The sequence below is a fragment of the Tursiops truncatus genome, chromosome 15, assembly GCF_011762595.2.
Source record: "Tursiops truncatus isolate mTurTru1 chromosome 15, mTurTru1.mat.Y, whole genome shotgun sequence".
Classification (NCBI taxonomy): Eukaryota; Metazoa; Chordata; class Mammalia; order Artiodactyla; family Delphinidae; genus Tursiops; species Tursiops truncatus.
The window spans coordinates 63,460,364-63,487,490 of NC_047048.1; the positions used below are offsets into that span (position 1 = coordinate 63,460,364).

A 27,127-nucleotide genomic window follows, 5' to 3' on the forward strand; every position below is an offset into this window, starting at 1 on the left:
AGCCCCCAACAGGGGTTGGCCTGAGCGGGGCCAGGGGCTGTCCAAGGCCAGGGTGGGGTCAGCGGAGGCGCCGGGCTTGGCTGCCGATGCACAGTCCCGCGGTGGACCGGTAACTGCCGCTGTGGCAGCGCCCGGGAGGAGGTGGCCTGGGAGCCTGAGAGAGAGGGAGAGGGAGACCGGCAGGGAGGAGGCGGAGGCAGGGGCAGGGCCGCCGCGAGGGAGCAGGCAGGCGCGCGGCGGCTGCCCCACGGCTGGGCGCAGAGGCCGGGCGGGGGCGGGGACTGGCCGCGCGACGGGCGCCAGGCCCGGGGCTATAGGCACGGTGCCCAGCCCCCGGCGCACGCCGAGCCGCCGCCGCCGCCGCTGCTGCAGTCGGCATCCATCAGCGGGCGGGGGTGTCGCGGACCAGGCTGCTCCGCAGAGCCCAACGCGGCCCGGCGCGCCCGCCCCGCCCCGCGGCCTGCCGGCCCGCAGGAGCCGAGGGGGCGCCCCCCTCCCAGCCTGCCCGAGATGGGGACCCCCAGACCCAGGTAGGCACGTGCGGGGGATCAGGTGGCACGGCGGGCTAGGGGCTCGGTACCCGGAGGCCCAGCCTCCAGCCCTGGGGGAGGTCGGGACCGACCGGCAGGAACTGAGTTTGCAGGCTCTTGGCCCTCCGACCAGTGCGGGGGAGGTCCTTGCTGTTCCTCCCTACCTCCCAGGTCTGCAGCCTCCCCGAGGCCTGGAGAGAGAGGTGGGCAGGCGAGGGGGCTGACGCTTGCTGTAGGGATGAACGATTGCGCTGGGTGCTGGGCTGGCCCGCTCCGTTCTCCGAGACCACTCCTGCCGCCGCCGTGGAGGCCGAGAGCGCTCCGGATATCTCCGTCCAGGCTTCCGATGCTGCAGGACAGTCTCTTGGCTGAAGATTGGGGTGCTGGGGAGCTCTCGCCCTCACCCTCACCCTCTGGTTACAGTCCTTTCCCCACTCGGGGCTCACTTCCCATCCCACCTCCCTTCCGAGTCTCCCAAAGCTGGGGGGATAGAACTTAGCCCTAGGACCACTGAGGTTCTGGCCTGGTGTTGTCCTGACCAGAGGCTTCCCCTACCCGTTAGAGGGAGAGGACTTGTGGGTCCCAGTTGTGTCTGGCACCTTCACACTTGGGGACATCCAGGGCCCCAAGAGGCTGGGATCTTGGGGGCAGGCATGGTTGTGGTGGCGAGTGACTACAGCCATCAGGGTACTTACCAGATCCTAAGGCCACTGTCTGGCAGGGCTATGGCTGGGGGTGGTCCCTGGGGACCGTAGGAGGCTGGACAAGGAGGAGGAAAGAGTTCTGAGGATACTGGTCTCCTTTGCGGCACTGGCCGTGGTCCTTGCTTCCCAGCTCCCCCCCCTCCCCCCCCAGAGCTCTGAGAATGCATTGGTGAGGGAGAGACACTGCCGTGTGTTCCTGCCTCCTCTGCACCCAGAGGTGGGAGTGTAAGAGGGCTGGGTTTAGGACCTCTCTGAGGCCCTGTGGGGTTCAGCTGCTCTATCTCTCCGCCACCTCCCAGCATTAGGAGTCTTCCAGATTCAGTAGCAGCTGGGCCAGGTTGAGAGCTAGGGACGCGAATGATGCCCTCAGAAGCTCCTGGAAGAATCGCGGTGCTGCCTGTCCCGGACAAGGGTGTGGAGAAGAGAGGCGACTGTGTGCCCGCCTGCCCACCCATTCCTCCATATGGAGCCTGCGGCAGTGGCGGCCTGTGCCAGCCTCCTCTCTGAGCCACTGTGGCCCAGGGAGGCTCTGCCAGCTCCGTGCAGAGATGAAGCTGGCTTCTGCTGGCCAGTCTGAGGTCATGCCTGCCTGCTGATCCCATGTACCAGATTTGTGTATGTGCAGAGCATGGTTCCTTGAGGGGCCCCTCAAGGCAATCCTGGAGAAGGAGATCAGTGCAGGGGGCATGATTCCTATTAAACCCTTCCTGGGCCACATGGCCATTCCCTGGGCCCAGGTCTGTGAGCTTCATGGAGGACTGCTTCCCAGAACCGGCATGAGTGGAATACTTGGTCCTGTAGTCCTCACTCAGTAAATATTGAAACGTTGAATGAGGCCTAGAGAGGAAGAATGACTTGTCCAAGGTCACAGGCAACTGGGTGAGAGAGCCAGCACTAACGTACCCAGCTCTTCTAACTGGTTTGGGGTTTTTGCAGCCCAAATGCCTGCTTCTGTGCTGCTGCGGCTGTTCCATACGCAGGACTCTGATGGGCTGGGCATTGTAGCCTGGAGCCTGAGTCTGCCTCTTAGGAGGCACCTTCCATTGGTCTCCCAGCCCTTGCCCCCAAAAGGTGAGAAGGAAAGAAAGGTCAGGCTGCCTCACAGATAATGGGCCAGGGCTGAGGCATAGGCGGCTGGTAGCCCTGGTCCCTCTTGGGAGGATGCAGAGCCAAGAGGATGCTGGTGCCCAGGCAAGTTCTGGGTCTGAGCATGCGGGGGCAGTAGAGAGGGTCTCCTGACTAGGCGGGCTGAGGTAGGAGGTGCCTCTGTGTTTGCTCCAGCATGGGTGTCCTTGTGAGCCTCTTGGGCTTCTGTGTCCCCATTTATAAAAAAAGGATAATAGGGGCTTCCCTGGTGGCGCAGTGGTTGAGAGTCCGCCTGCCGATGCAGGGGACACGGGTTCGTGCCCCGGTCCGGGAAGATCCCACATGCCGCGGAGCGGCTTCGCCCGTGAGCCATGGCCGCTGAGACTGCGCGTCCGGAGCCTGTGCTCCACAACGGGAGAGGCCACAACAGTGAGAGGCCCACGTACCGCAAAAAAAAAAAAAAAAAGGATAATAATTTTTATCTGGAGTAATACCAATGATTACACAATCAGTGTGAGGACATTTATTGAGCACTTACTGTATGCCATGCACTGGGACAGTAAGTGCTTTGCATTACCTCACAGCAACCCTGACAAGTAGGTGCTATTATTATCTTCTTTTTACAGATGAGTAACTAAGGCTCAGAGAGATCAAGTTACCTGCCTGAGGTTACACAGCTGGAAAGTGTGTGGTTGAGTCCAGAACCCCTCTCTCTACCATGGCATTGTACCTGGGGCAGTGTCTGGGAATACCAGGCCGGTGTCCAGCAGAGCCAGACACCTGATGTGCCAGGGCTGGTCCAGGTGGAGAGGTCTACGTGTTGGATCTTGCGAGGCAAGGGCGGCTCTGTGGCCCGAGTGCTCCTGTGGTCCTGAGGGGTGGGGGCAGAGAGGTACTGGCTGGGAGCCTGAGAGAGGGGTTGGCTGTGGCTTTCTGCTTCCTGGCCAGGATCCCCCGGAAGTGGGGAATGCTGTGGACTCCCTGCTCCCATTGGCTACGAGGGAAGACTGGTTGGCTCTGAGGCTGGTTGGCCCTGACACTCACCCCTGCCACATTTGATAGGAACCCAGTGACCAGAAAATGCAAGGGAGGGAATGCAGGGGCAGCAGCTGGGACTGTGAAGAGGAGGCCCTGAGGGGAGGGGACGGAGCGTGGGTGGGCCGGTGGGGGTGGGAGCACGCTGGCACTGCTTCCTTTGTGGGCGGGAGGCTTGTGGGTAAGAATAGTCGCAGCCAACATTTATCGAGCACTTACTACATGCCAGGCACCTGCTTTAAGGGCTTAACTCATACAATCTTCCAAAACCCTTTGAGGTAGGAATTCTTCTTCCTCCCATTTTACAGATTGAGGGAACTGAGGCTTAGCCAAGAAAAGACAGTTGCTCAAGGTCACACAGCTCGGTCGGTCGTTGGGGAGCCAGGATTCAAATCTAGGCAGTGTGAGTCAGAGCCACATTCCTGATGGCAATGCGAGCTGCCCACAGTTTCTTCTCAGAGGTCATACTCAGTTTTGTTCAATTTGAAAAATATTCCCTGAGTACCTCCTGCAGGTCGTATATGGCCTCTGGGGAAGCATCCTCTCCTCAAGGGTCTCCCAGTCTAGCCTAGAGAGACACGGACATGACACAGGGGAGGTAAAGGAGGTCCTATGGCCTATCTCAGCGTGGATTCCTATTCTGGTGATCAGGGGACGCTTCAAGGAGATTGGGGCCTTTGTGCTGGGCACCAAAGGCCAAGTGGAATTTTGATAGCTGTGGGGGTAAGGGCACCCACTCCCCTGGATCAGAGGGGAGGGAAATAGGGGTGTCTTTGAAGAATGGGCAGTCTGGTGTGCATGCAGGAGATGGTGCAGGGAGCTGGGGGGTGCTGGGAGGTGACTCAGAGTCAGCTTGTGTTTGGGTCTTTGTCAAAGCTCTGGAATCTGCGGGACCTGAGTTCTAGTCCCAGCTCCACTGTGTACTAGCCACGTGCCTTCGGGCTATCACTTAGCTGATCTGAGCCTCCGCTTCCTCATCTGTCAAATGTGGACAAACACACCTATCTGATTGAGACCACATTAGGGTTGTTACGTAAAGGACCTAGAGCAGTGCTGGCACACCACAGGGGCACAGCTAACATCAGTTCCCTCCCCCTTTAGTCTCGCTCAAATGTCAGACACAGGTGTTTCCACTTGACAAGGAGCCTGGAGGCTGCCGGAACCTTTGCGGGTGTTTGGTCTGCATTGGGGCACGCGTTTGGGGCATGACAGAACCATGTCTGGGAAGGTCCCTTTGGCGACTGTAAGGACCATAAGTAACGGGTGGGCTCGGCCTTGCAGGAAAAACATCTGCACTGTGGGGCTTCTCTGGTGGCGCAGTGAGTGGTTGAGAGTCCGCCTGCCGATGCAGGGGACACGGGTTCGTGCCTCGGTCCGGGAGGATCCCACATGCCACGGAGCGGCTGGGCCCATGAGCCATGGCCGCTGCGCCTGCGCGTCCGGAGCCTGTGCTCCGCAACGGGAGAGGCCACAGAAGTGAGAGGCCCGCGTAACACCCCCCTCGCAAAAAAAAAAAATCTGCACTGTGGACCTCGAGGACTGGCGAGGAAGGAAGGTGGAAACCGCACTGAGATGTCCCCTGGAGTGGTTGGGGGAGGAGCAGGTTGGGGTGGGGGTCATGCATTTGGTTTGCAGCCTCATGAGTTTAAGATGAAGGACTGGTCTCCCTTCAGTCATTCCAAAGGTTGTGCAGCGTCTTTGTGCATCTGGTGTTTTTTTTTTTTCTTTTTGCATAATTTCCTTTGGATGAATCCCCATCAGACTTCTCCCATAATAGTAGCAAATTGGGACTAAGTGCCCGACAACAGGAAGATGATTGAGAACGTTTGGGAACATCCAGTGGATAAAATAATATGCAGCCGTGAACAGTCACAGAAATACTTATGGAGTTGTGCACTTGTGAAGCTCCTTTGCATCCTTTCTTCATTTCATTTCATGTCCCTGTGACAGAGGTGGGACGGAGGTTAGAGCCTTCCCGTGCATGAAGAGATTCAGGCTAGGCTCTCATCTCTTTGAGGGCAGCGTTCATGTTTTCTTCATTGTTCTGTCTTCGGCGTGTGGCTAAGTGATTTGCAAATGCTTGTCTGGTGAAAGAATTGATTGAGTGGACAAAGCAGAGGGGAAGTGACTTGTCCAAGGTCATGCAAGTAGGAAGACCCAGGACCTGGGTCTCCTCATCTCTACTTGCTGCATTCTTCTCACTCACCACTCAGTACCTGGGAGGGGAGTAGGATGGAGAGGTTCGCAGCGAGGACTGTGGACAGACCAGGGTTTAAGTCTAGTTTCTGTCCTTACTGACTGTGAGGTCTTGGCAAATCAGTTCATCTTCTTAAGCCTCAGTTTCCTCATCTGTAATATGGATTGTCCAAGTACCTGCTTTTAAGCTTGTCGTGAAGACTAAGTGATTTTAGGTTTAGGCATGTCAAATTCTTAGCATGGGAATTCTAGCACATTCTAGCATACAGTGAAGCACCCACGAATGTTGTGTAATAATGATGATATAATAATGTGGAACTATTTCTGATACAATTAAAGTTTTTTGTTTTTTGTTTGTTTGTTTTGGCCACGCCATGTAGCATGCGGGATCTTAGTTCCCCGACCAGGGATCGAACCTGTGCCCCCTGCAGTGGAATGGAGTCTTAACCACTGGACCGCCAGGGAAGTCCCTCTGATACAACGAATGTTAAATAGAAAGAAACCCATAAAACTATGAGCACTCAGATTAAAGTGGTATAAAATTAGGTCTGACCATAGATACAGATTGGAAGAGAACAGGCAGAAATGGCATTACAGCAGGTACTGTGGGAAGTAAATGACTGATCCAAACAAACCTTTTTTTTTAAAAATATTATATTTACTTTTTCTTTCTTTTTTAAACCAGAATTTAAGGCCACATTTCCACTTTTATAAATTTATTTATTTTTGGCTGCGTCGGGTCTTTGTTGCTGTGCGTGGGCTTTCTCTAGTTGTGTTCTGTAGTTGCGGCGAGCAGGGGCTACTCTTCATTGCGGTGCGCGGGCTTCTCATCACGATGGCTTCTCTTGTGGAGCACGGTCTCTAGGCGCACGGGCTTCAGTAGTTGTGGCTCGTGGGCTCTAGAGTGCAGGCTTAGTAGTCGTGGCGCACGGGCTTAGTTGCTCCACAGCATGTGGGATCTTCCCAGACCAGGGCTCGAACCCATGTCCCCTTCATTGGCAGGAGGATTCTCAACCACTGCGCCACCAGGGAAGCCCCCTTTTTCTTTCATTTTAATTACAAAAGATTTATGTGAAGAATCCTAATAATTCAGAAGCATATTCTCTCCGTGGCTCCCCAACCAAAATCCTTTTCTCCAGAAGTAGCCAATGATAACAGTGTGATGCGGGTCCTTCCGGAATTTTTTTCTATGCCTACATAAACATACAAACCAGAATGGGACCATAGCTTGCATTATTGTTTTACAATGTACATTTTTTCATTCTATAGGCTGACATCTTTTCCTGTCAATGTATATGAAATCCATCTCAAAAATGTTCACAATAGATATGTAATACTTTTGTAATTCATTTTTCTTTTTTTTTAAATTAATTAATTAATTAATGTATTTTTGGCTGTGTTGGGTCTTCGTTGCTGCATGCAGGCTCTCCCAAGCTGCGGCAAGCAGGGGCCACTCTTCTTTGCAGTGTGCGGGCTTCTCATTGCGGTAGCTTCTCTTGTTGCGGAGCTCGGGCTCTAGGCCTGAGGGCTTCCGTATTTGTGGCACGTGAGCTCAGTAGTCGTGGCTTGTGGGCTCAGTTGTTGTGGCTTGCGGGCTCTAGAGCGCAGGCTCAGTAGTTGTGGTGTACTGGCTTAGTTGCTCCGCGTCATGTGAGATCCTCCCGGACCAGGGCTTGAACCCCTGTCCCCTGCATTGGCAGGCGGATTCCTAACCATTGCGCCACCAGGGAAGCCTCTGTAATTCATTTTTCAATGGATAAATCCTAGTTCATTTGGCCATCAACAGGGGGTTGATGGACATGTAAAGTTGTTTCCAATTTTACTCTATTCGGAATAACGCTGACAATGAAATTTCCTAGTGTTTAAACAAAATCAAGTGAGAGAGATTCAGAAACTGCGAGATCACGAAGCGTTGCCAAGGAAGGTCTGCTGCTTCTCCCGTCTTCTTTCCCCTCCTCGCCTCCCTTCTCAGCGGAGCCCGGAACCCGAGGAGGCAAGGACACTGCTCCAAAGCCCATGTTTGTAACTTCAGCTCCGTGCTCCCTCTCACCAACTGCTGATTGGTGAGGTCCAAGCGAATGATGACAATAAACGGATCTTTTAGATTGTAAAGCACCCTGCATGTGGGAGAGGTTGATACTGCTGTTATTATTTCTACATCCAGAGCAACGGTAGCTTTGGTTACGTGGTTGACAGCAAGTCGGAGGTGGTGGGATGTAGCAGGATCGAGGGGGAAGGGCATGGGGCTGTGAGTCAGCAGACCTGGGTCCACATCCTGGCTCTACTCAAACTGAGTAGTTGTGTGACCTTGGCCAGCTGAGCCTGCCTGGGGAATAAACCTACCTATCTCGGGTGACCCTTGTGGAGCTCACAGGAGACGAAACCTGGAAGCTCATTGTCCAGCTCTCAGAGGATGTCCCACCAGAGGGAGATCTCTGTCTGCCTTTGCAGTCTTCAGTGTGGTCCAAGTGGGAGGCATTTCCCCTTTCTGATGCTGTTACTCTGCAGTTCTGGGCATGTGGTCCCCGGCCTACAACTGCACGTCAGTCTGTGGCTCCGCGGTGGCACGTGAAACCTTTGGGCAAGAAGCCAGTGCTGACGGGTGGCAGCCTCTTCACGTTGCTTGGTTTTATTTAATGCGGTGCCCATGGGTACCGCAGGCCTCTGACAAATTGCCGTCTCCCCACTGCCGTGTGCGGACCTGAGCATCAGTGGGGATGACTGCAGGCCCAGCTCCTGTTTCCACGCCTCTGACTCCATTAGGGGACCGGCTGGTAGGGCGGCACAGTCCCCCTCCTCCCTCCTCACAGGCGGTCATTTCATTCATGTCCACCGGGAGATTGTCACTCAAGGAAGTGAATGTTCCGTACTGGGGAGATCCTGGTGGCAATTACCATCATCCCCAGAGGGGAAGGAGAGTAGGCTCTCTCTCTCACGGCGTTTTTTCTTTTAATTCTTTTCTTTTTCTTTTCTGACTCCTAAGTAATACATGCTCATAGTAGAAAAATTGTGTAACACAGAGAACCCCCTTTAAAAAGCCCCCAAAATTCCTGCTCTAAGGGAATGGTATTGTTAACCTTTGAGCCTTTAGACTCAGAACTCAAGATGAGAATTTCTAATATTTCTTGAGCACTAACTGTGGGTTTTGGCATGTAAGTGCTTTACGGGCATGGTCCGATTCTGTTTTCATAGTAAACCTGTGAAGTGGGTGAGATTATCATCATGATTTTACAGATGAAGACACTGAGTCACAGGGAAGTTAAGAGAGTGTTCAAGGTCTCCAGCCTCCTATTTTATCCTTAACCACTAGACTAGACTGCCTCTTCCCAATTGCTCCTCCCCTCCCTCTCTAATTCGTATATCTATTTAGGGTCAGGTGGTGTATCAGTCAGATTCTGGCAGAAAACAGAATTCCACTCAGATGCTTCAACTTGGAGAAGTTAATAAAGCTGCGAGCAGGGTTAAGGGAACCCACAAGGGGTACCCGCAAACTCACAGTGACAGAAGCTGTTACCTCCCTTTGGCCTGAATGAACAGAGGGAGGGAATAGTGTTACCAGAATTCAGCGATGGCTGGGCCTGTGCAAGGAGCTGTCACAGAGGGGGGGGGTTCAGCCACCACCAGAACCACAGGAAGGGCAGTTGGGAAGATATACCCCTGTCCCTCTCTGCTTCCACCCTCTGACCTCCTGCCAGTGACTCCCATTGGCCAAAGGCAATCAGAGGTTAGCAGGCAAGGGAGTTCAAAGGGTAGTCCAAGGGCTCATCCTCCCGCTTCTTTGAGCAGGGCATGGTTCTAGGGGTGCAGATGAGGACCAACAGCCCAGGAGATGGTTGTAGGGGGACGGGGAAGATGTACTCCCTGGTTTCCCCCAAAGAAAGGATTATCCTGGTAACTCTGATCATTGAAAACATCATTCAGAACAGAAGAATCTCACTTTCTGCCTAGCATTCTCTTTGTTTTGGTGTTTTCCACACCCTGTCCATATCTTTCTCTCTCCACTCCTTCCTACCGTTAGTTCGTACCTGGTTCAGCATTCCCACAAACACCTGGGTAGAAGTCGTCAGTGTCTCAGCTTTAGAACAGAACCTTCCTGGCTAGGGAGTGATTGTTCATGACCACGGGCACTCATGGCTGTGTGTGCCCCCATGCTGTTTCATTGCTACGTGTATGTATGCAAAGACACACTTCCGGTACACATGTCGTAAACATCTGTGATATACTCTCCCTTGTCTTTAGCATGACTGTAACTTTTGTGTTTCAAAGTCCTTTTGTTCTCTGAAACATCCTTGCTCTACACAGCCCTGCTCTGAAGTGGGAGGACAGGTGCTCTCGTCCTTATTTGACAAATGGGGAAACTGATGCTCAGAAAGGGGAAGTGACTCACCCAAGGCCCATCGGATAGGAAGTGGCAGAACTGAAACAAGAAACAGTGGTCCCGATTTTGAATTCAGCTCTTCCAAGTGTATTTGCCTTTCAATCTTGGGAAGTTTTTCCTTAGCCAGCTTCACCCCTGGGAGAAATTATTCAGCACGAACCCCCTGAGGCTGCTGAAATGTCATGTAGTGGGACGGACTTTGGAGCCAGAGAGACTTGGCACACCTTATGACCTTGGGCAAATCGGTAGACCTCTTTGGGTCTCTGTGTCCTCATCAGTAAAATCAGGAGGAAAATAATCAGGAGTTTGGATGGAAAAGTCAGCTGCGTAAGGTCTGATAAGTTGTCAGGACAGGCTGGCTGGCTGGTAGCCAGAAAGGCTCCCGAGGTGAATGCAGCCCAGGTCTCTAGACTTGTCTCATTGGTGTCCCATCCACCCATCACCCATGTGTTTTTCCATTTATCCATCTACCCATCCCTCTGATTCCAGACTCCCTGGGTTTGAATTCTGACACTATTTACTGGCTGCGTGATCTTGGGCAAGTTACTTCACTTCTCAGTGCTTTAGTTTCTTCTTTTGTAAAATGGAGATATTAAGAGTACCTATTATAGGTTACTATGAAGATTAAATGAGTTAATTGATGTAACATGCTTAGATCAGTGCCTGGTAAATAGCAAACTCTATAAATGTTAGCTTTATTGTTGTTATTTATTAAGAACTGCGCTAAGCCCTGGGGAAAATGGCAAATGAGACAGATAAATTTTTTTTTTTTTTTTTTTTTTGGGCCACGCTGTACAGCTTGTGAGATCTTAGTTCCCTGACCAGAGATCAAACTCAGGCCTCCTGCAGTGGAAGCGCAGAGTCCTAACCACTGGATCGCCAGGGAATTCCTGAGACAGATAAATTTTTGTCTTTGTGGAGTTTATATTCTAGAGGAGAAATAGAAAGAAATAAGTCAGTCAGTCAATCAGTATAAGTTCCGTTTGTGAACTTATGAAAAAACCAAACCCGGCATGCTTGCTTCATGGGAACAGAGTTTCTGTTTGAGGGGCGATGAAAAATTTTGGAAATAGGTGGCAGTGGTTGTTGTACAACATTGTGAATGTAATTAATGCCCCTGAATTGTTACACTTAAAAGTGGTTAAAATGGCAAAAACAAAATAAAGCAAAACTGAAAAACCAGCTATAACCAAAAAAAATAGAAGGAGGGACCCACTTTAGACAGAGTGGTCAAGGAGCACATAGATTGAGATCTGAAAGGTGAGAGATGTCAAGAGACAGGGGACAAGTCCGCTGTCCCTGCAGAGGGACCATTAAGGGCAACCCCAAGACAGGGGCAAGCCTGGCGTGGCTGAGGTGCAGACAGAAAGCCAGTGTGACATCGTCATCACAGTGATGGTGGCAATAGGGGTGGGGAAGTAGTGGGAGCTGAAGCAGGGGCTGTGTGCAGGGACTCGGAGCTTTGATAAAGAATTTCTGTTTTATTTTGATGGGAGGTCATTGGAGGTTTTAAAGAGGGCATCCAATGGAGGTTTGAAGAAATCCTTGTGGCTGCTCTGTGGAGAATAAACCCTAAGAGGGCCCGAGTGGCTACAGGGAGGCCATGGAAGAGGTAGGGCAGCCATGCAGGCAGGAGCTGAGAGTGGCTTGGACCTGGACGGAAGTGGGGATGGAGAAAAAGAACAAATGCAATTTACTGGGCTCAGAGATGCTGAGTCATGCGAACCCTGGTGGGACAGCTTGATGTATAAACCGGTCGATTCATTTTTAATGAGAGGTACAACTGCAAGCCAAGTGGATGTTGCCTCTTCTGGGCAAGGACACCCTCCCCCTTCAGGCCACCGAGACGGAAAGCCACAGCGTCTGAAGGCTGCTTAGTGACTCCGGAAGGCAAACCCGGGGATCCAGCCAGTGGTTGCAATGTTGAAGAGCATCAGAGGCTGACAGCCTGCTGAGCTGGCCCCAGAGGGGGCCAGGCAAGCATGCTGGGCCTCACTGGGCCCCTCTCTTCCAGACAGGGCTGGCGCAGGCACTGTCAGAATTTACCTCTCTGGCTGACCTTTCCCTTTTCTAATCCTGTGCATTTGGGTTTTCATATGTTAGTGTCATCAGTTAGGCTTTGCCGGCCTCTGTCTCCCTCTATCCATCTGTTCTGGGTGGGCACTTCTTTTTTTTTGTTTTTTTTCTGGCCGCACCATGCAGCATGTGGGATCTGAGTTCCCCGACCAGGGATTCAACCCGTGCCCCCTGCGGTGGAAGCATGGAGTCTTGCCACTGGACCACCAAGGAAGTCCCTGGTGGCCACTTCTAAACTCCTGCTTCGCAGACCACTCCCCACTCTGGCTTCCCATTACTGCTTGTAATTCTGGACCCTCTCAGGGTTGTTTTATTGGGTGCCGTCTTTATGTTATTTTCCTGAATCTCCATCACCCCCCTGAGAGGGAGGGAAGACTATCTCTGTTTTATAGGTGAGGTGACCTAGGCTCAGAGGAGTGAAGTCTCTTGCCCAAGGTCCCAGACTGAGCTAGTGGTGGAGCCGGGCTCCGTGTCTAGGTCTGACTGACCTGGGTCTGCCCCCTGCCTTGCTGCCCTGCATGGAGGGGTCCAGGAGATGACTGTGTATGGGGTCCCTGATGCTGGGCCTGGCCCGCAGTGGCTCAGCAATGGGAGTCTTACCCTTTCCAGCAGAGTAACACTTCTCACTCTTGCAAAGCTGCCAGCCCCCATCCCCCCACCGCACTCCTTCCCTTCTCCCTGATTCCAGCCTGTCCCTTCTGCCAGGCTGGGTGGAGCTCACCTTTATAGCCTTCTTGTTCCAAGGAGTCAGGATGTCAAGGCTCCTCCTTGTCCTCCGCACAGCCCTACTTATTCCCACATCTGGGCGTTTGCCCGCGTAGTGACTCAGCCCAAATGCCCTCCCTGCCATCTCCTGTCTAGATTCTCCCTTTTTTCAAAACCTAACTCCCTCACCCTGCACTCCCTACCCTCTAAGTCTTCTTTGGGAACTCCAGGCCATACTCCTGATCACCAGGTCCCAGAATCTTCTAGAGGCTGAAATGTACACTGGCAAATCTAAGTCACATCCTGGGTGAGTATCATCCTCCCGTGTTGCGATGAGCTCCACAGGAACCAGCACATGTCCCTCCGGGTCCCCTACGGTGCCTGGCCGGCTTGACCGCACAGCGGGCTCCATCAGTCTGTGCTGACCTGGGCCTGGGCAGCACCGTGCCCACGTGACTGGCTGTGGTAGAAGCCAAGGCCAGGTTCTTGGCTCGCATTCTGTGCCCCAGTGAGAGAACCATGCCGTTATCCCTGGATTTGTGAGATACAGAAGGATCTCATCATAGGTTTAAAAAATAATAATGTGATTTTTCTTTTTAATTCATAACTTTTTTTAGAATTTAAACAGATTTTATTTATCCCTTTCTCATCCTGTCATACCAGGCCATGTGCATTGGAAAAATTTATTTTTTAACTTCTAGTTTTTTTAAATCATTCAAGAAATCTCCAAGTATAGTAGAAGAAAATGAGAACTACAGTTAAACAGAAAGAAGAAAAAAATGATTTGTAGACCTGCCTTCTAGAAGCAACCATAGTTAATATACTTGGCTGAAATTTCTGGCACTATATGTGTGCATTAATCAAACTAGGGTCAATCTGTACAAACTGTTGTGTATCATGCTTTTTCACTCTGGTGAAAATTTTCCATGATTCCATGATTTAAAAAATATATATATATATTTATTTATTTGGCTGCATCGGGTCTTAGCTGCAGCACACGGGATATTTCATTGCAGCACGTGGGCTTCTCTCTAGTTGTGGCGCACGGGCTCCAGAGCTCATGGGCTCAGCAGTTGGGACACATGGGCTCTCCAGTTGTGGCGTGCGGGCTCTGCAGGGCGCAGGCTTAGTTGCCCCGCGGCATGTGGGATCTTAGTTCCCCAACCAGGTATTGAACCCACATCCCCTTCGTTGAAAGGTGGATTCTTAACCACTGGACCACCAGGGAAGTCCCTTCCATGATATATATATATTTTTTTTTTTTTTAATTAATTAATTTATTTATTTTTGGCTGCGTTGGGTCTTTGTTGCTGTGCGTGGGCTTTCTCTAGTTGCAGCGAGAGGGGCTACTCTTCGTTGCGGTGCACGGGCTTCTCATTGTGGTGGCTTCTCTTGTTGCGGAGCATGGGCTCTAGGCGCTCGGGCTTCAGTAGTTGCGGTACATGGGCTCAGTAGTTGTGGCTCACAGGCTCTAGAGCGCAGGCTCAGTAGTTGTGGCACACAAGATTAGTTGCTCCACGGCATGTGGGACCTTCCTGGACCAGGGCTCAAACCCTGCATTGGCAGGCGGATTCTTAGCCACTGTTCCACCAGGGAAGTCCCACTCAAGCCTCTTTTGCTCTCTGTGTCTCACCTGTAAAAGAAGAGGAGAAGACTAATTATCTCAGAAGGCTTCCAGCTCCTTTCCTCTGAGGTTCTCCCAGCACCAGGCAGTCGTGCCAGCAGCCTCTGCTGGAGACCTGGGTGGTGAAAGCCTGGGATATTTATTTACGATTACTCTCCCGGCTATTTCCAAGATGATGCAGGCCCAGGGAAGGTTCAGAGAGTACGGGCTGAAATCAGACTGAGGCAGAGGTGGGAGCAGATGCGCTGGGCTCCCTGGACCCATGAGGGGCATGTGGATTCTGCTTCTCCCAGCACAAAACATACAGATTAGTCTATGGTTCTGGTTTTTTCTTTTTTTTTTTTTTTTTTGAAGCAAAATTAAGCAGGCATTTATTTTAAGGGCTCTTCCCTGTAAGCCTTATCTAGCATTATGGCTGATATCCTCCAGTGAGGGCTTAGAAGAAAGCCAGAGCCAGGCAGCTATGTCTCAGTTTGACACCATGAGGCTGTGAGCCCCCCTGAGCAGCTCTTCTTGCTTTGAGCTCTGGCACAGAGTCAGCACTTAGTGTCATTTAAGCAACAGAGAGCCTTTATTTAACTATGGCTTTAAATTATACCCTTAAAGCCCGGGGTAATGACGTGAGTGGAAAGCATTTTTGGGTGGGTTGAGGCAATGTGGACCAAGACCTTCCCTTCCTCCTCATCTTCTTAACGGCGGCATCTGTAACAACAGACCCTCTCATTTGTGCTGTGAGCTCCAGCTTACAAAGTGTTCCACCCATTATCCACGAGGTGGGAATTGAGGATGCTCATGACCTCTCTAGGGCCCTAGAGATGTTGGGTGGCTGAGTGGGGTGCTCAGGGCCCCTGACTTTCTGTCCAGTGCCCCTTGCTTTGGGTGGGGCTGGTGGCCCCTGGAAGGCAGGGGGAGAAACTGAAGAATAAAAAGGAAACGTGGGGCTGGGGCTTGGAGCATGTGCACAGCCCAGGGTGAATCCTGTGTCTGTCTGTCTAACTGCCCATCCAAGGCCCCATGGTGGGTGGGGTGAGGGAGGGACCTGCCAAGTCTCATCTGAATCTTTCTCATTTAGTATGATGGATTCGGAGGAAGGCTTTAGACTCACAGGTGCGGGTTCCTGCTCATTTCTCTGTTACCCGGTTTTAGCTCCAAATTTCTTATTTTTTTTGAGAGGTTTGTTTTGATCAATGGGGGTCAGAAATGGGTGCTTTTGCCTTCCTAAAAACAAACAAACAAACAAACAAACAACATGGGTTAAAAATATATAGATGTATTTTTTAAATTATACAAGTAATTCCAAAGTGTATGAAGTAACAAATGAAGCTCCCTCTCTCATCCCGCCCTCTCTCTTTGTCCTCTATCTACTTCTGAATTATTAACCTCTCTTAACAGTTTGGTTATCCTTTCAGATCTTTTACTACATGTGTACAAACACAAAGATGTATTGTTGAGGTTATTGGTATTTTTTTTAATATAAAAATGGGGCCATGCCATTCTTTCTTTCTCTCCCTTTCTTTCTTTCTCTTGCTCCTTTTCTCTCTTTGCAATTTGCTTATTCCAAAGAGCAGCTGGGCAACAGGTCCTTGATTCTCTGAAAGCTCCTCACTTCCTGCTCTGAGGGGGAAATGATAAGCATAATCGGTTGCAGAGATAATTTCTAAGTCCCTCGCTTTTTGGATGAGTCCTAGTGAGACCAACCAACGGCCCATTTGTGGCAGATGTGGGGCCCGAGTCCAGTTCGCCTGACTTTGACATCATCAGGGCTATGCGTTTTTTAAGAGTACCTTCCTGCGTTATCCCTTTAAGTACATCCTGACAGCATCCCTGTGAAGTCAGGGGGCAGGAATTATTGAGGCTTGGGGCATGGAGAGCCTTGTCCGATGTCAGGGCTGGAAAGGCCAGGAGCACAGGGCTCTTTGGGTTGAGTTCCATTTATCCCACATTGATTGAGGGGCTACCGTGTGCCAGGTGCTGTAGTGGGAGAGACAGCCTGGCCAAGGGCCTGCCTGGAGGTGGTCACTGACTGTCCCTGGTGCTCTTGGCAGAGTGGGGCCCCCTGGAGAGACTCTCCTCGCCCTTAGGAAGGACCCTGATTCCAGACCTGGGCCAAGAGCTTGGAGTCCCTGAGGAGCTATATGGCACAAGGGTGGGTGGGGGTCTGTGACCTCGGCTGTTGCCACCGAGCCCTCACTTCTCATGACTCTGTCCCCATCCTCACTTCCTCTGTCTCTCCCTCCCTCCCTCCTCCTTCTCTCTGTGGCTTTTTGTCCGTTTGTCTCCATCTGTCTCTCTCCACGTGTGGTTCCTGTGCCCCTCGCACCGTTCTGTCATACCACTGCTGCCCCTCTCCCCCATCACGTGCTCTCTCCTTTGTGCCAATGCAGGCGTGCTGGTCACCATGACAACAGAGACAGGCCCAGATTCTGAGGTGAAGAAGGCTCAGGAGGAGGCCCCGCAGCAGCCTGAGGCAGCCGCTGCAGCTACTACCCCTGTGACCCCCGCAGGCCACGGCCATCCCGAGGCCAACTCCAATGAGAAGCATCCGCCCCATCAGGACGCCCGGCCTGCCGAACAGGTGTGTGCCTGAGAGCACGGGATCCCTCTTCCTGCCCAGCCAGTCCTCCAGAAGGGAGGCAACAGGGAAACTGAGATGTATTATTGACCCATTACATGCCAAGCACTGTGCAGGGGGCATAGTGTTCATTTCTATAATTAATTCTCTGAGACCTAAGAAGGTAACTGTTGATTTCCCCATTTTACACTTGGGGAAACAGAGCCTCAGCAGGATGAAGTGAGTTACCCAAAGTCACATTGCTATAAAGCGACAGAAGTGCAAGTCAGATCTAGATCTGATTTTGAAAATCGGTGTTCTTTCAACCTTATTTTCCTATCCCCCAAGGCTGTCCTTTCTAGCGGGGCAAGCCCAGGGTGACTGCAGAGCAAAATTCATCACCCTAAAAAGAGACAGAGGACTTGGGGGTTCATCTGGCCATTGAATTCACACCTCCCCTAATTCACAGCTGGACCAGAGAGGGCAGGGACTTGGCCAAGGTCATTGAGGGTGTCAGTGACAGAGTTAGGACTAGTGGGCAGGGCTCTGGCCTCCCTTCCCTCCACTAGATCAGTCCCAGCCCCATGCTAGACCCAGTGACAGACTGAGGAGGAGGAGACCATGTCCTGATCGCTCATGCACTGTTCTCGGCAGATAGGACAGCTCCCGCCTGCAGGGGAGCAGTGGACCCCTCGTATGAGCCCACCCATTGTACGCAGAAGCTCTGGCTCTCTTCCTGCACACACCCACCATTGACCGTGGTCACCTGGGGGGTCTTAGGGGGCAGTGGCTCTCATTTTGGGGTCTGTCTGAGCCCCAGCTGCATCCTTATTGCATCTCATTTGGACGCAAAGCTATGGTTTCTAGCCCGCTGACTAAACCCTTCCCTTGGTTGGACCTGTAGAGCCTAGACATGGAGGAGAAGGACTTCGGGGAGGCCGATGGCCTGTCGGAGAGGACCACGCCCAGCAAGGCCCAGAAGTCGCCCCAGAAGATTGCCAAGAAATACAAGAGTGCCGTCTGCCGAGTCACTCTGCTCGATGCCTCTGAGTATGAGTGTGAGGTGGAGGTAGGGAGCACCACAGGCCCCGTCCTTGGTCGACCGTCCTCAGAGCCAGGACAGGCCTCTGTGCGCACGCAGCCTGGGCCAAGCCAGAGGGCATCCACTCTTCAAGGAGGCCTGGACCGACTGCCGCGTCCTGGGGAGATGACCCGGCCAGCCCTCCTTTGCACAGATGGTGGCACTGAGGCCCGCAGAAGGCTCTTCTCATTGCAGATAGTGTTAGGCGAGGCACAGGGCTGGTGCCAGGAATCAGGGTGGCTGTACCTCGGCAAGGAGTCACCGTTTTGGGGCTGATCTATAGCCTGGTAGGACCTGGGCTCTTTCATCTCACCCAGCAGACGCTGAGGTTTCAACCAGAATCATTTTCATTTATATAATGGGTGTGGAGAAGGCTTCTCCCTGTGAAGTACCCTATCCAGGGCACCAGGACAAACTGGTCACTCGAGGCTTCCATGGTGAGGCGTCCCCCAGGCATAGGGAGGTGGCCCATTGGAAGGACCCTCCCCCCCAGGCTGTGGAGACACCCTGTGGCATGGCTCTGGCCCACAGTGGGTGGCTGGGCAGACACCTCCTCTCTGGGATCAGCCCTCCTGGTCCCACGTGTAGCATCTCCCTTTCCTGTACAGGCTGGAACTCCCACCCGAATTCTAAGCTCTCACTCGCCCCCTTTGAGGTTCTGCCCCGGTCCAGGCACCATTCCTGGCCCATCCACATGTATGGAAGAGTCCAGAGGGTGGCTTTACTGCTGAGAGTTACAGGACCCACCTCCCTTTCTCCCCCGATCCCTGGTCTTAAGGGACCGACTTCTGAGACCTGGGAGGCTGGCTCTGTCCTCTTTGCCGGGTTGGGTTTTGTTTTTTTTTTTAATGTTTATTTCTTCCATAGAAAGGTTGCAGGGTGGACATCTTGCCTACTCCTGGGCAAAACAAAGGGATATCTTCTCCCTCTTTCCTCCTGCCCATGGTGGCCCCAAGGTGCTGTTTCAGCTACCCTAGAAGAGCGTAAGGGTTTGGCTGAGGCCACTCTCTCTGAAGCTCTCCTCCAGGCTCAGGAATCCCTTGGTTTCCCAGCTGCTCCCCACATTCAGGCCTGGTGCCAGTCCCCAGTGACCTAGCCAGACCTTGCAGGGACCTCACCCGCTCCCTGGAGTCTGCTGCCTCTTTGGGTAGTGACTGCTTCACACGCCCCCTGCCCCGTGATCCCTTTATCGATGCTCATCCTCACCCCTGTGGGTTTGGGGTACCCAGCCAGGTTCTGGGCTTTGTCCTTCTGAATCCTCAGGCCCAGGTGGTGTTCAGAGAGGTACCACGCCTTGCTGATGGGAGTTGGGGGGAGAAGGTGGCTTGAACAGTGCTGCTTGCAACTGAGGCTGATTTAGGCTCTGTGAGCCCCTGTGGAACCTCACTTGCTGCCTGGGTAGAGGTGATGCTCCCTTAGTGTAAGGGGAGGGGCCGGTGGAGGACAGTCACGCTGTGACCCTGAGTCCCAGGCCCTCCCCTCCTCCCCTGCCCGTGTCCCTCACATGTCAGGTGGCTTGTCTCTTCCTCTCACACTCAAAACTCAGACTTTTGGTTTTCTGCTCCTTGGGTCCAACTTAGCCTGTTTCTCCTAATCACTGTACAGGAAGGAAAAATCAGTCACTCCCCCACCCCACGCTGGCTTTCCCCCAAGCAGGTCTGAGTTATAGGAGGGCCCCAGGAGGGCTTGGAAGAAGGCAGTTGATGGGCTAGGCATTAGTGTCCCCCCAGGATTCCTTAGGACTTGGAGAGCAGAACCAGGTGGGTGGCAGGAGTGCTGAGATCCTCCCCAGATGCTGGAAACCTCTTGCAGGTTTTCAGGTCGTCCTGGTGGAGCCTGGGGCATCTCCCCGCCCCATGCTGAGGTGTGTTCCGGCCTCACGGCAGCTCTGCTCTTCTCTTCAGAAACACGGCCGGGGCCAGGTGCTGTTTGACTTGGTCTGTGAGCACCTCAACCTCCTGGAGAAGGACTACTTTGGCCTGACCTTCTGTGATGCCGACAGCCAGAAGGTGCCTGGACTGGGGAGCGGGGCTGACTGGAAGGCCTGCCCTGGGTGGTGGGGGGTCTCTTCCCTTAGGCCCCCATTGGCCTGGCCACATCCCATGGCTTCCATCAGTCCTCAGATCTTCATTAGGTACCTTCTGTCTGCACGCCTCCAGGGTTCACCCTGCCCTGTCCATCCTCAGTTCTCTGTCTCCTCTGTGCCCCTTCCTTGGGGGCCTGCAAGTCAGCCCCAGATGGGTATCTGGAGAGCCGTGGCATGGCTTCCTGTGGGAGCTGAGGCACTCACCCCGCAGCCCCTCTTCCCCACCCTTGGGAAACTCCTGCCCGAGTTTCCTTCTTCCCACCAATCCCACTGCAGCTGCATTACCCGTTCACCGTGCTGCCTCCAAGCACTGCCAGGCCCAGGGCCCCGGGTCCCAAACCCTGAGTGAAGCCAGGCCTCATTCCCTCACCTCCCAGTCCCAGGGGAAAGGACCCAGACAGCTCAGCCAGGGAAGGGTGTTCCCAGCTAAGGGGCTGTTGGCAGGCCATTTCGGGACGTTTCTCTCTCCTAGCCCTACCCAAGTCCCCTCCTCCATCTCCCTCTAATGAACTCTATCTTCTCCTACAGAACTGGCTGGACCCCTCCAAGGAAATCAAGAAGCAGATCCGGAGTGAGTGGCTTGCTGTGGTTGGAACTGGTAGTGGAAGGTGGCGGGGGGGCTCCGGGCCTTGAGGGCCCTAGGTGCGCTGCTCCCTCCTCCTTTGGGAAGTGCGTTCGGACCCTGAGTTCGTTTGCTGTGTGTGGCACATCTTGGGGAAGGCAGGGTATTGTTTTAGAGATGAGGAGCCTGAGGCCTGGACAAGAGGAGTCACCCAGCAGGTTAGCAGAGGGATCACAGCTGCCTTCAGGACGTCAGCCCTAGAAGGGACCTGCAGAGTCATCTAGGGCAAGGGGACAGACCGATGGCCTCAAAACAGCCACCTTCTGTCCAGGGCCAGTGCAGGCTTCGGTGATCAGTGACCTTTGACTCAGCTCAGAATCCTTGTCCCCACAGTACTCTAGGCCACTGCCAACTGAGAGGAGTGAATGTGTCCTGTGTTTAATGATGGGTGACTGAGGCCCAGAAAGAGGCAGTTGTTTACCCAAGATCACAGAGTGAGGTATGGGCCACGCCAGGTCTTGAGCCCTGGCCCCCTGGCACCATCCTGCACTCTTTTCAGGGCCTGGGTCAAAGACAGATGAGCAAGCCAAAAACCTGTCTTTTCTGGCCCAGAGGAAAAAAGGCATGTTGGGAGGGGGGCGGGGCAGCCTTCCAACGCCAGAAGCGGGAGGTAGGTGGCCTCAGCCAGGGGGCATGCGGTGAGTGGGGACTTGGAGCCTAGAGGCAGTGATGCCTCCACTGGGGGCTCCTCCCCTTGGGTGTGCTTGGGCTTCCTGGTCCCCTGGCTGGAAAGCTAGAGCCAAGCCTGTTGCCGTGATAGCAGGCAGCTGGGCCTAGGGATGCCAGCTGACTATGCAGGAGGGGGCTGTAGCCTCCTGTAAGTTGGAGATAAAGAGGCATGCTCACGGACAGAGCCCCCCTCTCTGGGACCAACAGGGTCCTAGGCCTGGCCTTTATGCTGTCCCCAGGAACCCCAGCCCAGCTGGGAGGCCTGGCTCTCATGCCTGAAAGAATCAGAACACACACAGTGGCTGAGAGTGTTTGAGAAGGACCAGGACCTTAGAAAAGAGAAGCTGCTGACAGAATCTTTGGGTCTCGACTCCCTCCCCAGGGCAAGAAGTGATCCCCTTGGGTTATGAAGGAGCAGGGCTCCCTCCTTTATTTAGTAAAGCCACAGTCTCTCTTCCTACCCCTGCAGTCTCCACCCACTCACCCCAGTTCTGGCTTCTGGGGCCCCCACAGAGCAATTTTTTACCCACTTTCTTGATTTGTGACAACTCCAACCTTCTAAAGGTGGCACCTGAGTCCTTATGTCCTGGCCTTCAGAGTTGGGTATATTTCCTCCCAAATCTCAGGGCCCATCACCTAGGGCACTGGGGGCAATTCCTCCACCTCTCTGGATTCCCGCATCTCCCTAGCACGTGGATTAGTGATTACTGCCTCACTAGGTGGGGATGAAGGTTCAGTGATGTGAGTGTGGACAACAGCCAGCACATAGTAGGTGCTTCACATAGTAGGAGGCAATCTGGTGTGATGGTTGAAAGGACAGATGCGGGAAGTAGACTGCCTGGATTTGAATCCTGACTCCGTCACTGCTTCTCGTGTTATTTAATTGCTCTGTGCCTCATCATCTGTAAAGTGGGGGTAACCCTTATCTTTAGGGTTGTTGTGAGGATTAAATGAGTTATTAGGTGTTCAACACCTAAAAGGTGCCTGCCCATAGTAACACCCAGTTTGTAATAGCCATTATTATTATTATTAATTGTTACCATTATTCTCTCGCTCTCTTTTTTTCTTGGCTGTGCTGTGTGGCTTGTGAGATCTCAGCTCCCCGGGATCGAACCCGGGTCATGGCGGTGAAAGCCCGGAATCCTAACAACTAGGCCACCAGGGAACTCCCCCATTGTTATTCTTGAGACAGGGATTGTTTCCCCTTGAGGCTGCTGTTTCCAAGGAGTCAGCTGCAGTCAGGAGCCTAGGTTGTGGAGTCATATGATCAGAGGCTAGACCTGTTTTCTATCGCTGACTAGCTGGGTGATCCTGGGAGAATGACTTAACCTCTCAAAACCTGCATCTATTAAAAGGAAAGTCTACCTCAGGATCACTATAAAGATTAAATTCCAAAAACACGTGTAAAGTTCTTAGCAAGCCAAGCGACTGGCACTTAGTAAGTGTTGGAGACATGACAGCTGTAGGGTGAAGATGGTGGTGCCTGCAGGGACAGGATGGTAGTGATGGCATGGCCTCCAGCCCTTCCTGTCCACAGCCCTGCCCTGGATGGGTCGCTCTTTCTCACTTTGTCAGAGGTCCCTTTAGAGCATGGAGCCCAAAATGTCCCAGGGGTGGTCTGACCGTTGTTCCGGATTATGGCCTTTCATCAAGGCCTCCTCCCTCCCCCCTCTTCTTAAGTGGTCATCCCTCTTCTTGGTTTGCAGAGCTTGTTTCCAGCCGAAACCGCAACGTTTATTTTTCTCTACCTTGTAAATGTGTACCATTGATTTTTCATATCTAAACGTGGAGGTTAACATTTATCCCTGGGGAATGTTCTTTGTTACTTTTAGCCCATTATATTTGCTTTTGGGTCTTGTTTATAATCCAATTCTGCCATCTGAGATGGAGTCACCATTATATAGGGCAGAGTTTTGCAACATGTTTTCTGAGAAACTTTAATCTGGAAGGATGCCCTGTGACAAATAGATGCAACAGGTCAGATGGATTCTGGGAACTCTTGAATGCATGTCCCCCTTCAAGAGGTGCAATGCACAGTAGCAGAGTGAGGGCTCTGAGAAGTCCAAAGTTAGGAAACCTGTTTAATGTGGTATTTTCTAGATTAATTATCTTCCCATGAATGTCCTGGGGCACAGACTTTGGTGTAGAGGGAAGAGCATGGGCTCTGGATCCAGGTGGCCTGGGTCTGAACCTCAGCATTGCCACTTCCTAGCTTGTGACCTTGGACTGGCCACTTTACTGCCTGGGCCTCACCGTCCTCATTTACAAAATGAGGATAATCATTATCAAGGACTTACTTACAGGGATGTTGTGAGGTTTAATGAAGCAATGTTTGTAAAGTAATTAACAGCATGTCTGGCATGCACCATTGTTTTCTTTCTTTCTACCTTCCTTCCCACTGCTAGTTCACAAGTCTGTTAATCTGGGCCTCAGTCTCCTCATCTGTCAAGTGGGAATAATGTGCCAGCCTCTCTTATTGGATTGTCCTAAGATGATTGTTATGGGAAGACTGAAAAATTGCCCATGGCATGGTGCATCTGGGCCACCCACCGGGGAGATGGGGCCTCTCTGATCTCTCCTCCATCTTCTCCTCTCAGGCAGCCCCTGGAATTTTGCCTTCACAGTCAAGTTCTACCCCCCTGACCCTGCCCAGCTGACAGAAGACATCACAAGGTGAGGGCTGGGGAGGGGTGGTGGTGGAGGGGGATGGACACAGAGCCCTGGGAGACACAAAGTGGTATATGGGTACATGATGGCAGGTGCAAACCCAGATGCCTACTGAGGCCAGGCAGACAGCATCAACAAGGGAAGCCAACTCAGTGCAAGAGAAAGTGATGCAAATGGAGTGGTCGATGGCAACTGACCCTTGACTTCAGAGGGGGAGGTGTCACAGGGAACAGTGGGGCTCAGTGTGAATTCAAGAGGACAGATGCCGCTTAAAACAGTTGCCGTTCTGCTCGGGCAGTCACTGTCATGTGGGAACCAGGCCTGATAGTTGGAGTGAAGCTAGAGATTTGAGAGTAAAAACCACACTTTTTAAATATTGGCAACTAATTTAAACTCTTCAAAAGCATGGGGTGGGCCATCTCTGGGTAGGATAAAGCAGACATGTCTGAAGGCCGATGTGCTGGCTGGACCGCCAGGTTTTAACTTTGGGGATAGGAGGGATTAGAACACAGGTGCCTTTGCAAGTGGGAGTTTGGTCCTGTGTGCTACTCTGTGCACATGGCAGGCGAGCGGGAGTCAAATGAGGCATGTGACCACCCCAGGGAGGCAAGCCCAGGCTGCTGGGGTGAACGTGGGTTGTAGGTGCAGGCCTTGTGCCTCAGCGCCAGTAGATAACAAGGCTTAACGATTAGAAGGGGGTGCAAAGCATCTCTCAGGATGAGAGCTTCCATGGGGCTCATCCTGCCTCTGAAATCCAAAACAGGGAGGGGCCTTTCTCTTTATCTAAGCCCCTTCCAAAGAGATAGTCTTACTTTACAATATCCTGGGGCTGTGCCATCCTTGTGCTGGGCCCTAAACACCCACCAACCATAGGATGTGGCTTGGAGTTATTCCTACGGCAGGAGAGGGAGCTACTAAGCCATCCTCTGTCTCCCATTGGGTCCCTTCTTAATCTCTGCCATTTGCCAGGCAATGGGCCAAGGTCAAGATACGGACTCTGGCCTTGGGAGATAAAACAGATATCCCTGGAATAGATCAGACCTGAGGCCTTGGCCTCATTAGCCCCGCTCTAATCCCTGAGGTCAGCTTGGGGCCAAGGTGGCAGCAGCAGGGTCTAAACTTCATTCCCGAAAGGGCTGAGAGCTTTAGACCAATACAGCCCCCATCCCCTGGTCTTGCCCACTGGTGCCTCTCCTCTTTGTGCTGGTCCCTGGACATTGGGCCTCTAGGGACACCAGGAAGGAAGTTAGCCCTGCCCGGTGTGGCTGGCCTCAGAGGATGGGGTGGTAGTAGCAGCTGATTTAGTCAAAAATATTTAGAACCCAAATAAACTGGTCAGAATGACAAAGTGACTGAAATGAAAGACTGATCAGTGTGTTTGGTAATGATTTCTGAATTTGGAGACTTTTGAATGATATGCTTATAAGCCCACACTCGATGCCTGTAATGTTTGAGCAGCTGCTGGCTCTGAGCCTCTGCCGTGGCTCTGAGCACACACTGAGGCCACATGTATTGTGCTTTTGGCCAGAGCTTCAGTTCTGACTGCAAAATAATGTCGTGGAGCAGTAAAAACTATACTAAGTAAAAGCCACTTAAAAGGAAAAGAAACAAGTCATTGGAAAAAAAAAATGGTGAAACATAGCAAAGTGGGCAAGGAGGTATTGTAGGCTGAGCGTGAACTGGAATATTAAAAAAAAATTACACAGTAACTTAAAAAGCAATAAAAAGTGCTTTGTAATGGTTCTAAAAGTTGTAAAATCATCCAAGTGTGCATGAAAGTTATAAAAAAAATCATGGCCTAGTGGTTGGAAATGTTTCTTTTAAACCAATTTGGACAATTCATTTAGAGCTGGAGCCAAATAAAAAAGTTTTGAGAAAACATTGGCAAACAGGTTAGTCCAGACAGTGGAATATGGTGCAGAAGTTAAAATGAATAAAGGGGTCACGTGTGCTGACATGGGAAGGGCTCTAAGGCACATAGTTGGGAGTGAAAAAGCAAGCTGTGTGGGCAGATATAGCATTTGATAACATTTACATGGTAAAAACACCCATGAACCAAAACTACATGCATTTAAAAAAATTTATTTTATTGAAGTATAGTTGATTTACAATGTTGTGTTAATTTCTGCTGTACAGAAAATGATTCCGTTATATATACATATATACATATTCTTTTTCATATTCTTTTCCATTATGGTTTATTATAGGATATTGAGTATTGTTCCCTGTGCTATACAGTAGGACCTTGTCGTTTATCCATTCTATATATAATAGTTTGCAACTGCTGATTCCAAACTCCCATTCCATCCCTCCCCCACCCCCTCTCCCCTTTGGCAACCGCAAGTCTGTTTTCTATGTCTGTGAGTCTGTTTCTGTTTCATAGATAAGTTCATTTGTGTCATATTTTAGATTCCACATGTAAGTGATATCATGTGGTATTTGTCTTTCTGTTTCTGATTTACTTCACTTAGTATGATAATCTCTAGTTGCATCCATGTTGCTGTAAATGGCAATATTTCATTCTTTTTATGGCTGAGCAATATTCCATTGTATATATGTACCACATCTTCTTTATCCACTCATCTGTCGATGGACATTTAGATTGCTTCCATGTCTTGGCTAATGTAAGTAGTGCTGCTGTGAACCTAGGGGTGCATGGATCTTTTCTAATTACAGTTTTTTTCTGGATATATGCCCAGGAGTGGGATTGCTGGATCATATGGCAACTGTATTTTTAGTTTTTTGAGGAACTTCTGTACTGTTTTCCATAGTGGCTGCACAAATTTACATTCCCACCAACAGTGTAGGAGTGTTCCCTTTCTGCCACACCCTCTCCAGCACTTGTTATTTGCAGACTTTTTAATGATGGCCATTCTGACCGGTGTGAGGTGGTACCTCATTGTAGTATTGATTTGCATTTCTCTAATACTTACCGATGATGAGCATCTTTTCATGTGCCTATTTGCCATCTATATGTCATTTTGGAGAAATGTCTATTTAGGTCTTCTGCCCATTTTTTGATTGGGTTGTTTTGTTTTTTTGTTATTGAGTTGTATGAGCTGTTTGTATATTTTGGAAATTAAGCCCTTGTTGGTTACATCATTTGCAAATATTTTC

At 51.6% G+C, this 27,127-nt stretch overlaps 1 protein-coding gene across 14 annotated transcripts in view; it reads left to right on the forward strand.

Annotated features, from left to right (window-relative positions):
• The first annotated feature begins 16,718 nt into the window (after nucleotides 1-16,718).
• The window catches only part of EPB41L1 (erythrocyte membrane protein band 4.1 like 1), a 55,573-nt gene continuing 45,164 nt past the window's right edge, over nucleotides 16,719-27,127 (forward strand). For all 14 annotated transcript variants that reach the window (XM_073792954.1, XM_073792946.1, XM_073792947.1 and 11 more), the window contains exons 1-5: nucleotides 16,719-16,909; nucleotides 17,790-17,954; nucleotides 19,871-19,975; nucleotides 20,581-20,623; nucleotides 23,941-24,016. In XM_073792954.1, coding sequence (XP_073649055.1) covers nucleotides 16,733-16,909; nucleotides 17,790-17,954; nucleotides 19,871-19,975; nucleotides 20,581-20,623; nucleotides 23,941-24,016 — 566 coding nt within the window. In that variant the 5' untranslated portion in view covers nucleotides 16,719-16,732. The remainder of the gene's footprint in view (nucleotides 16,910-17,789; nucleotides 17,955-19,870; nucleotides 19,976-20,580; nucleotides 20,624-23,940; nucleotides 24,017-27,127) is intronic.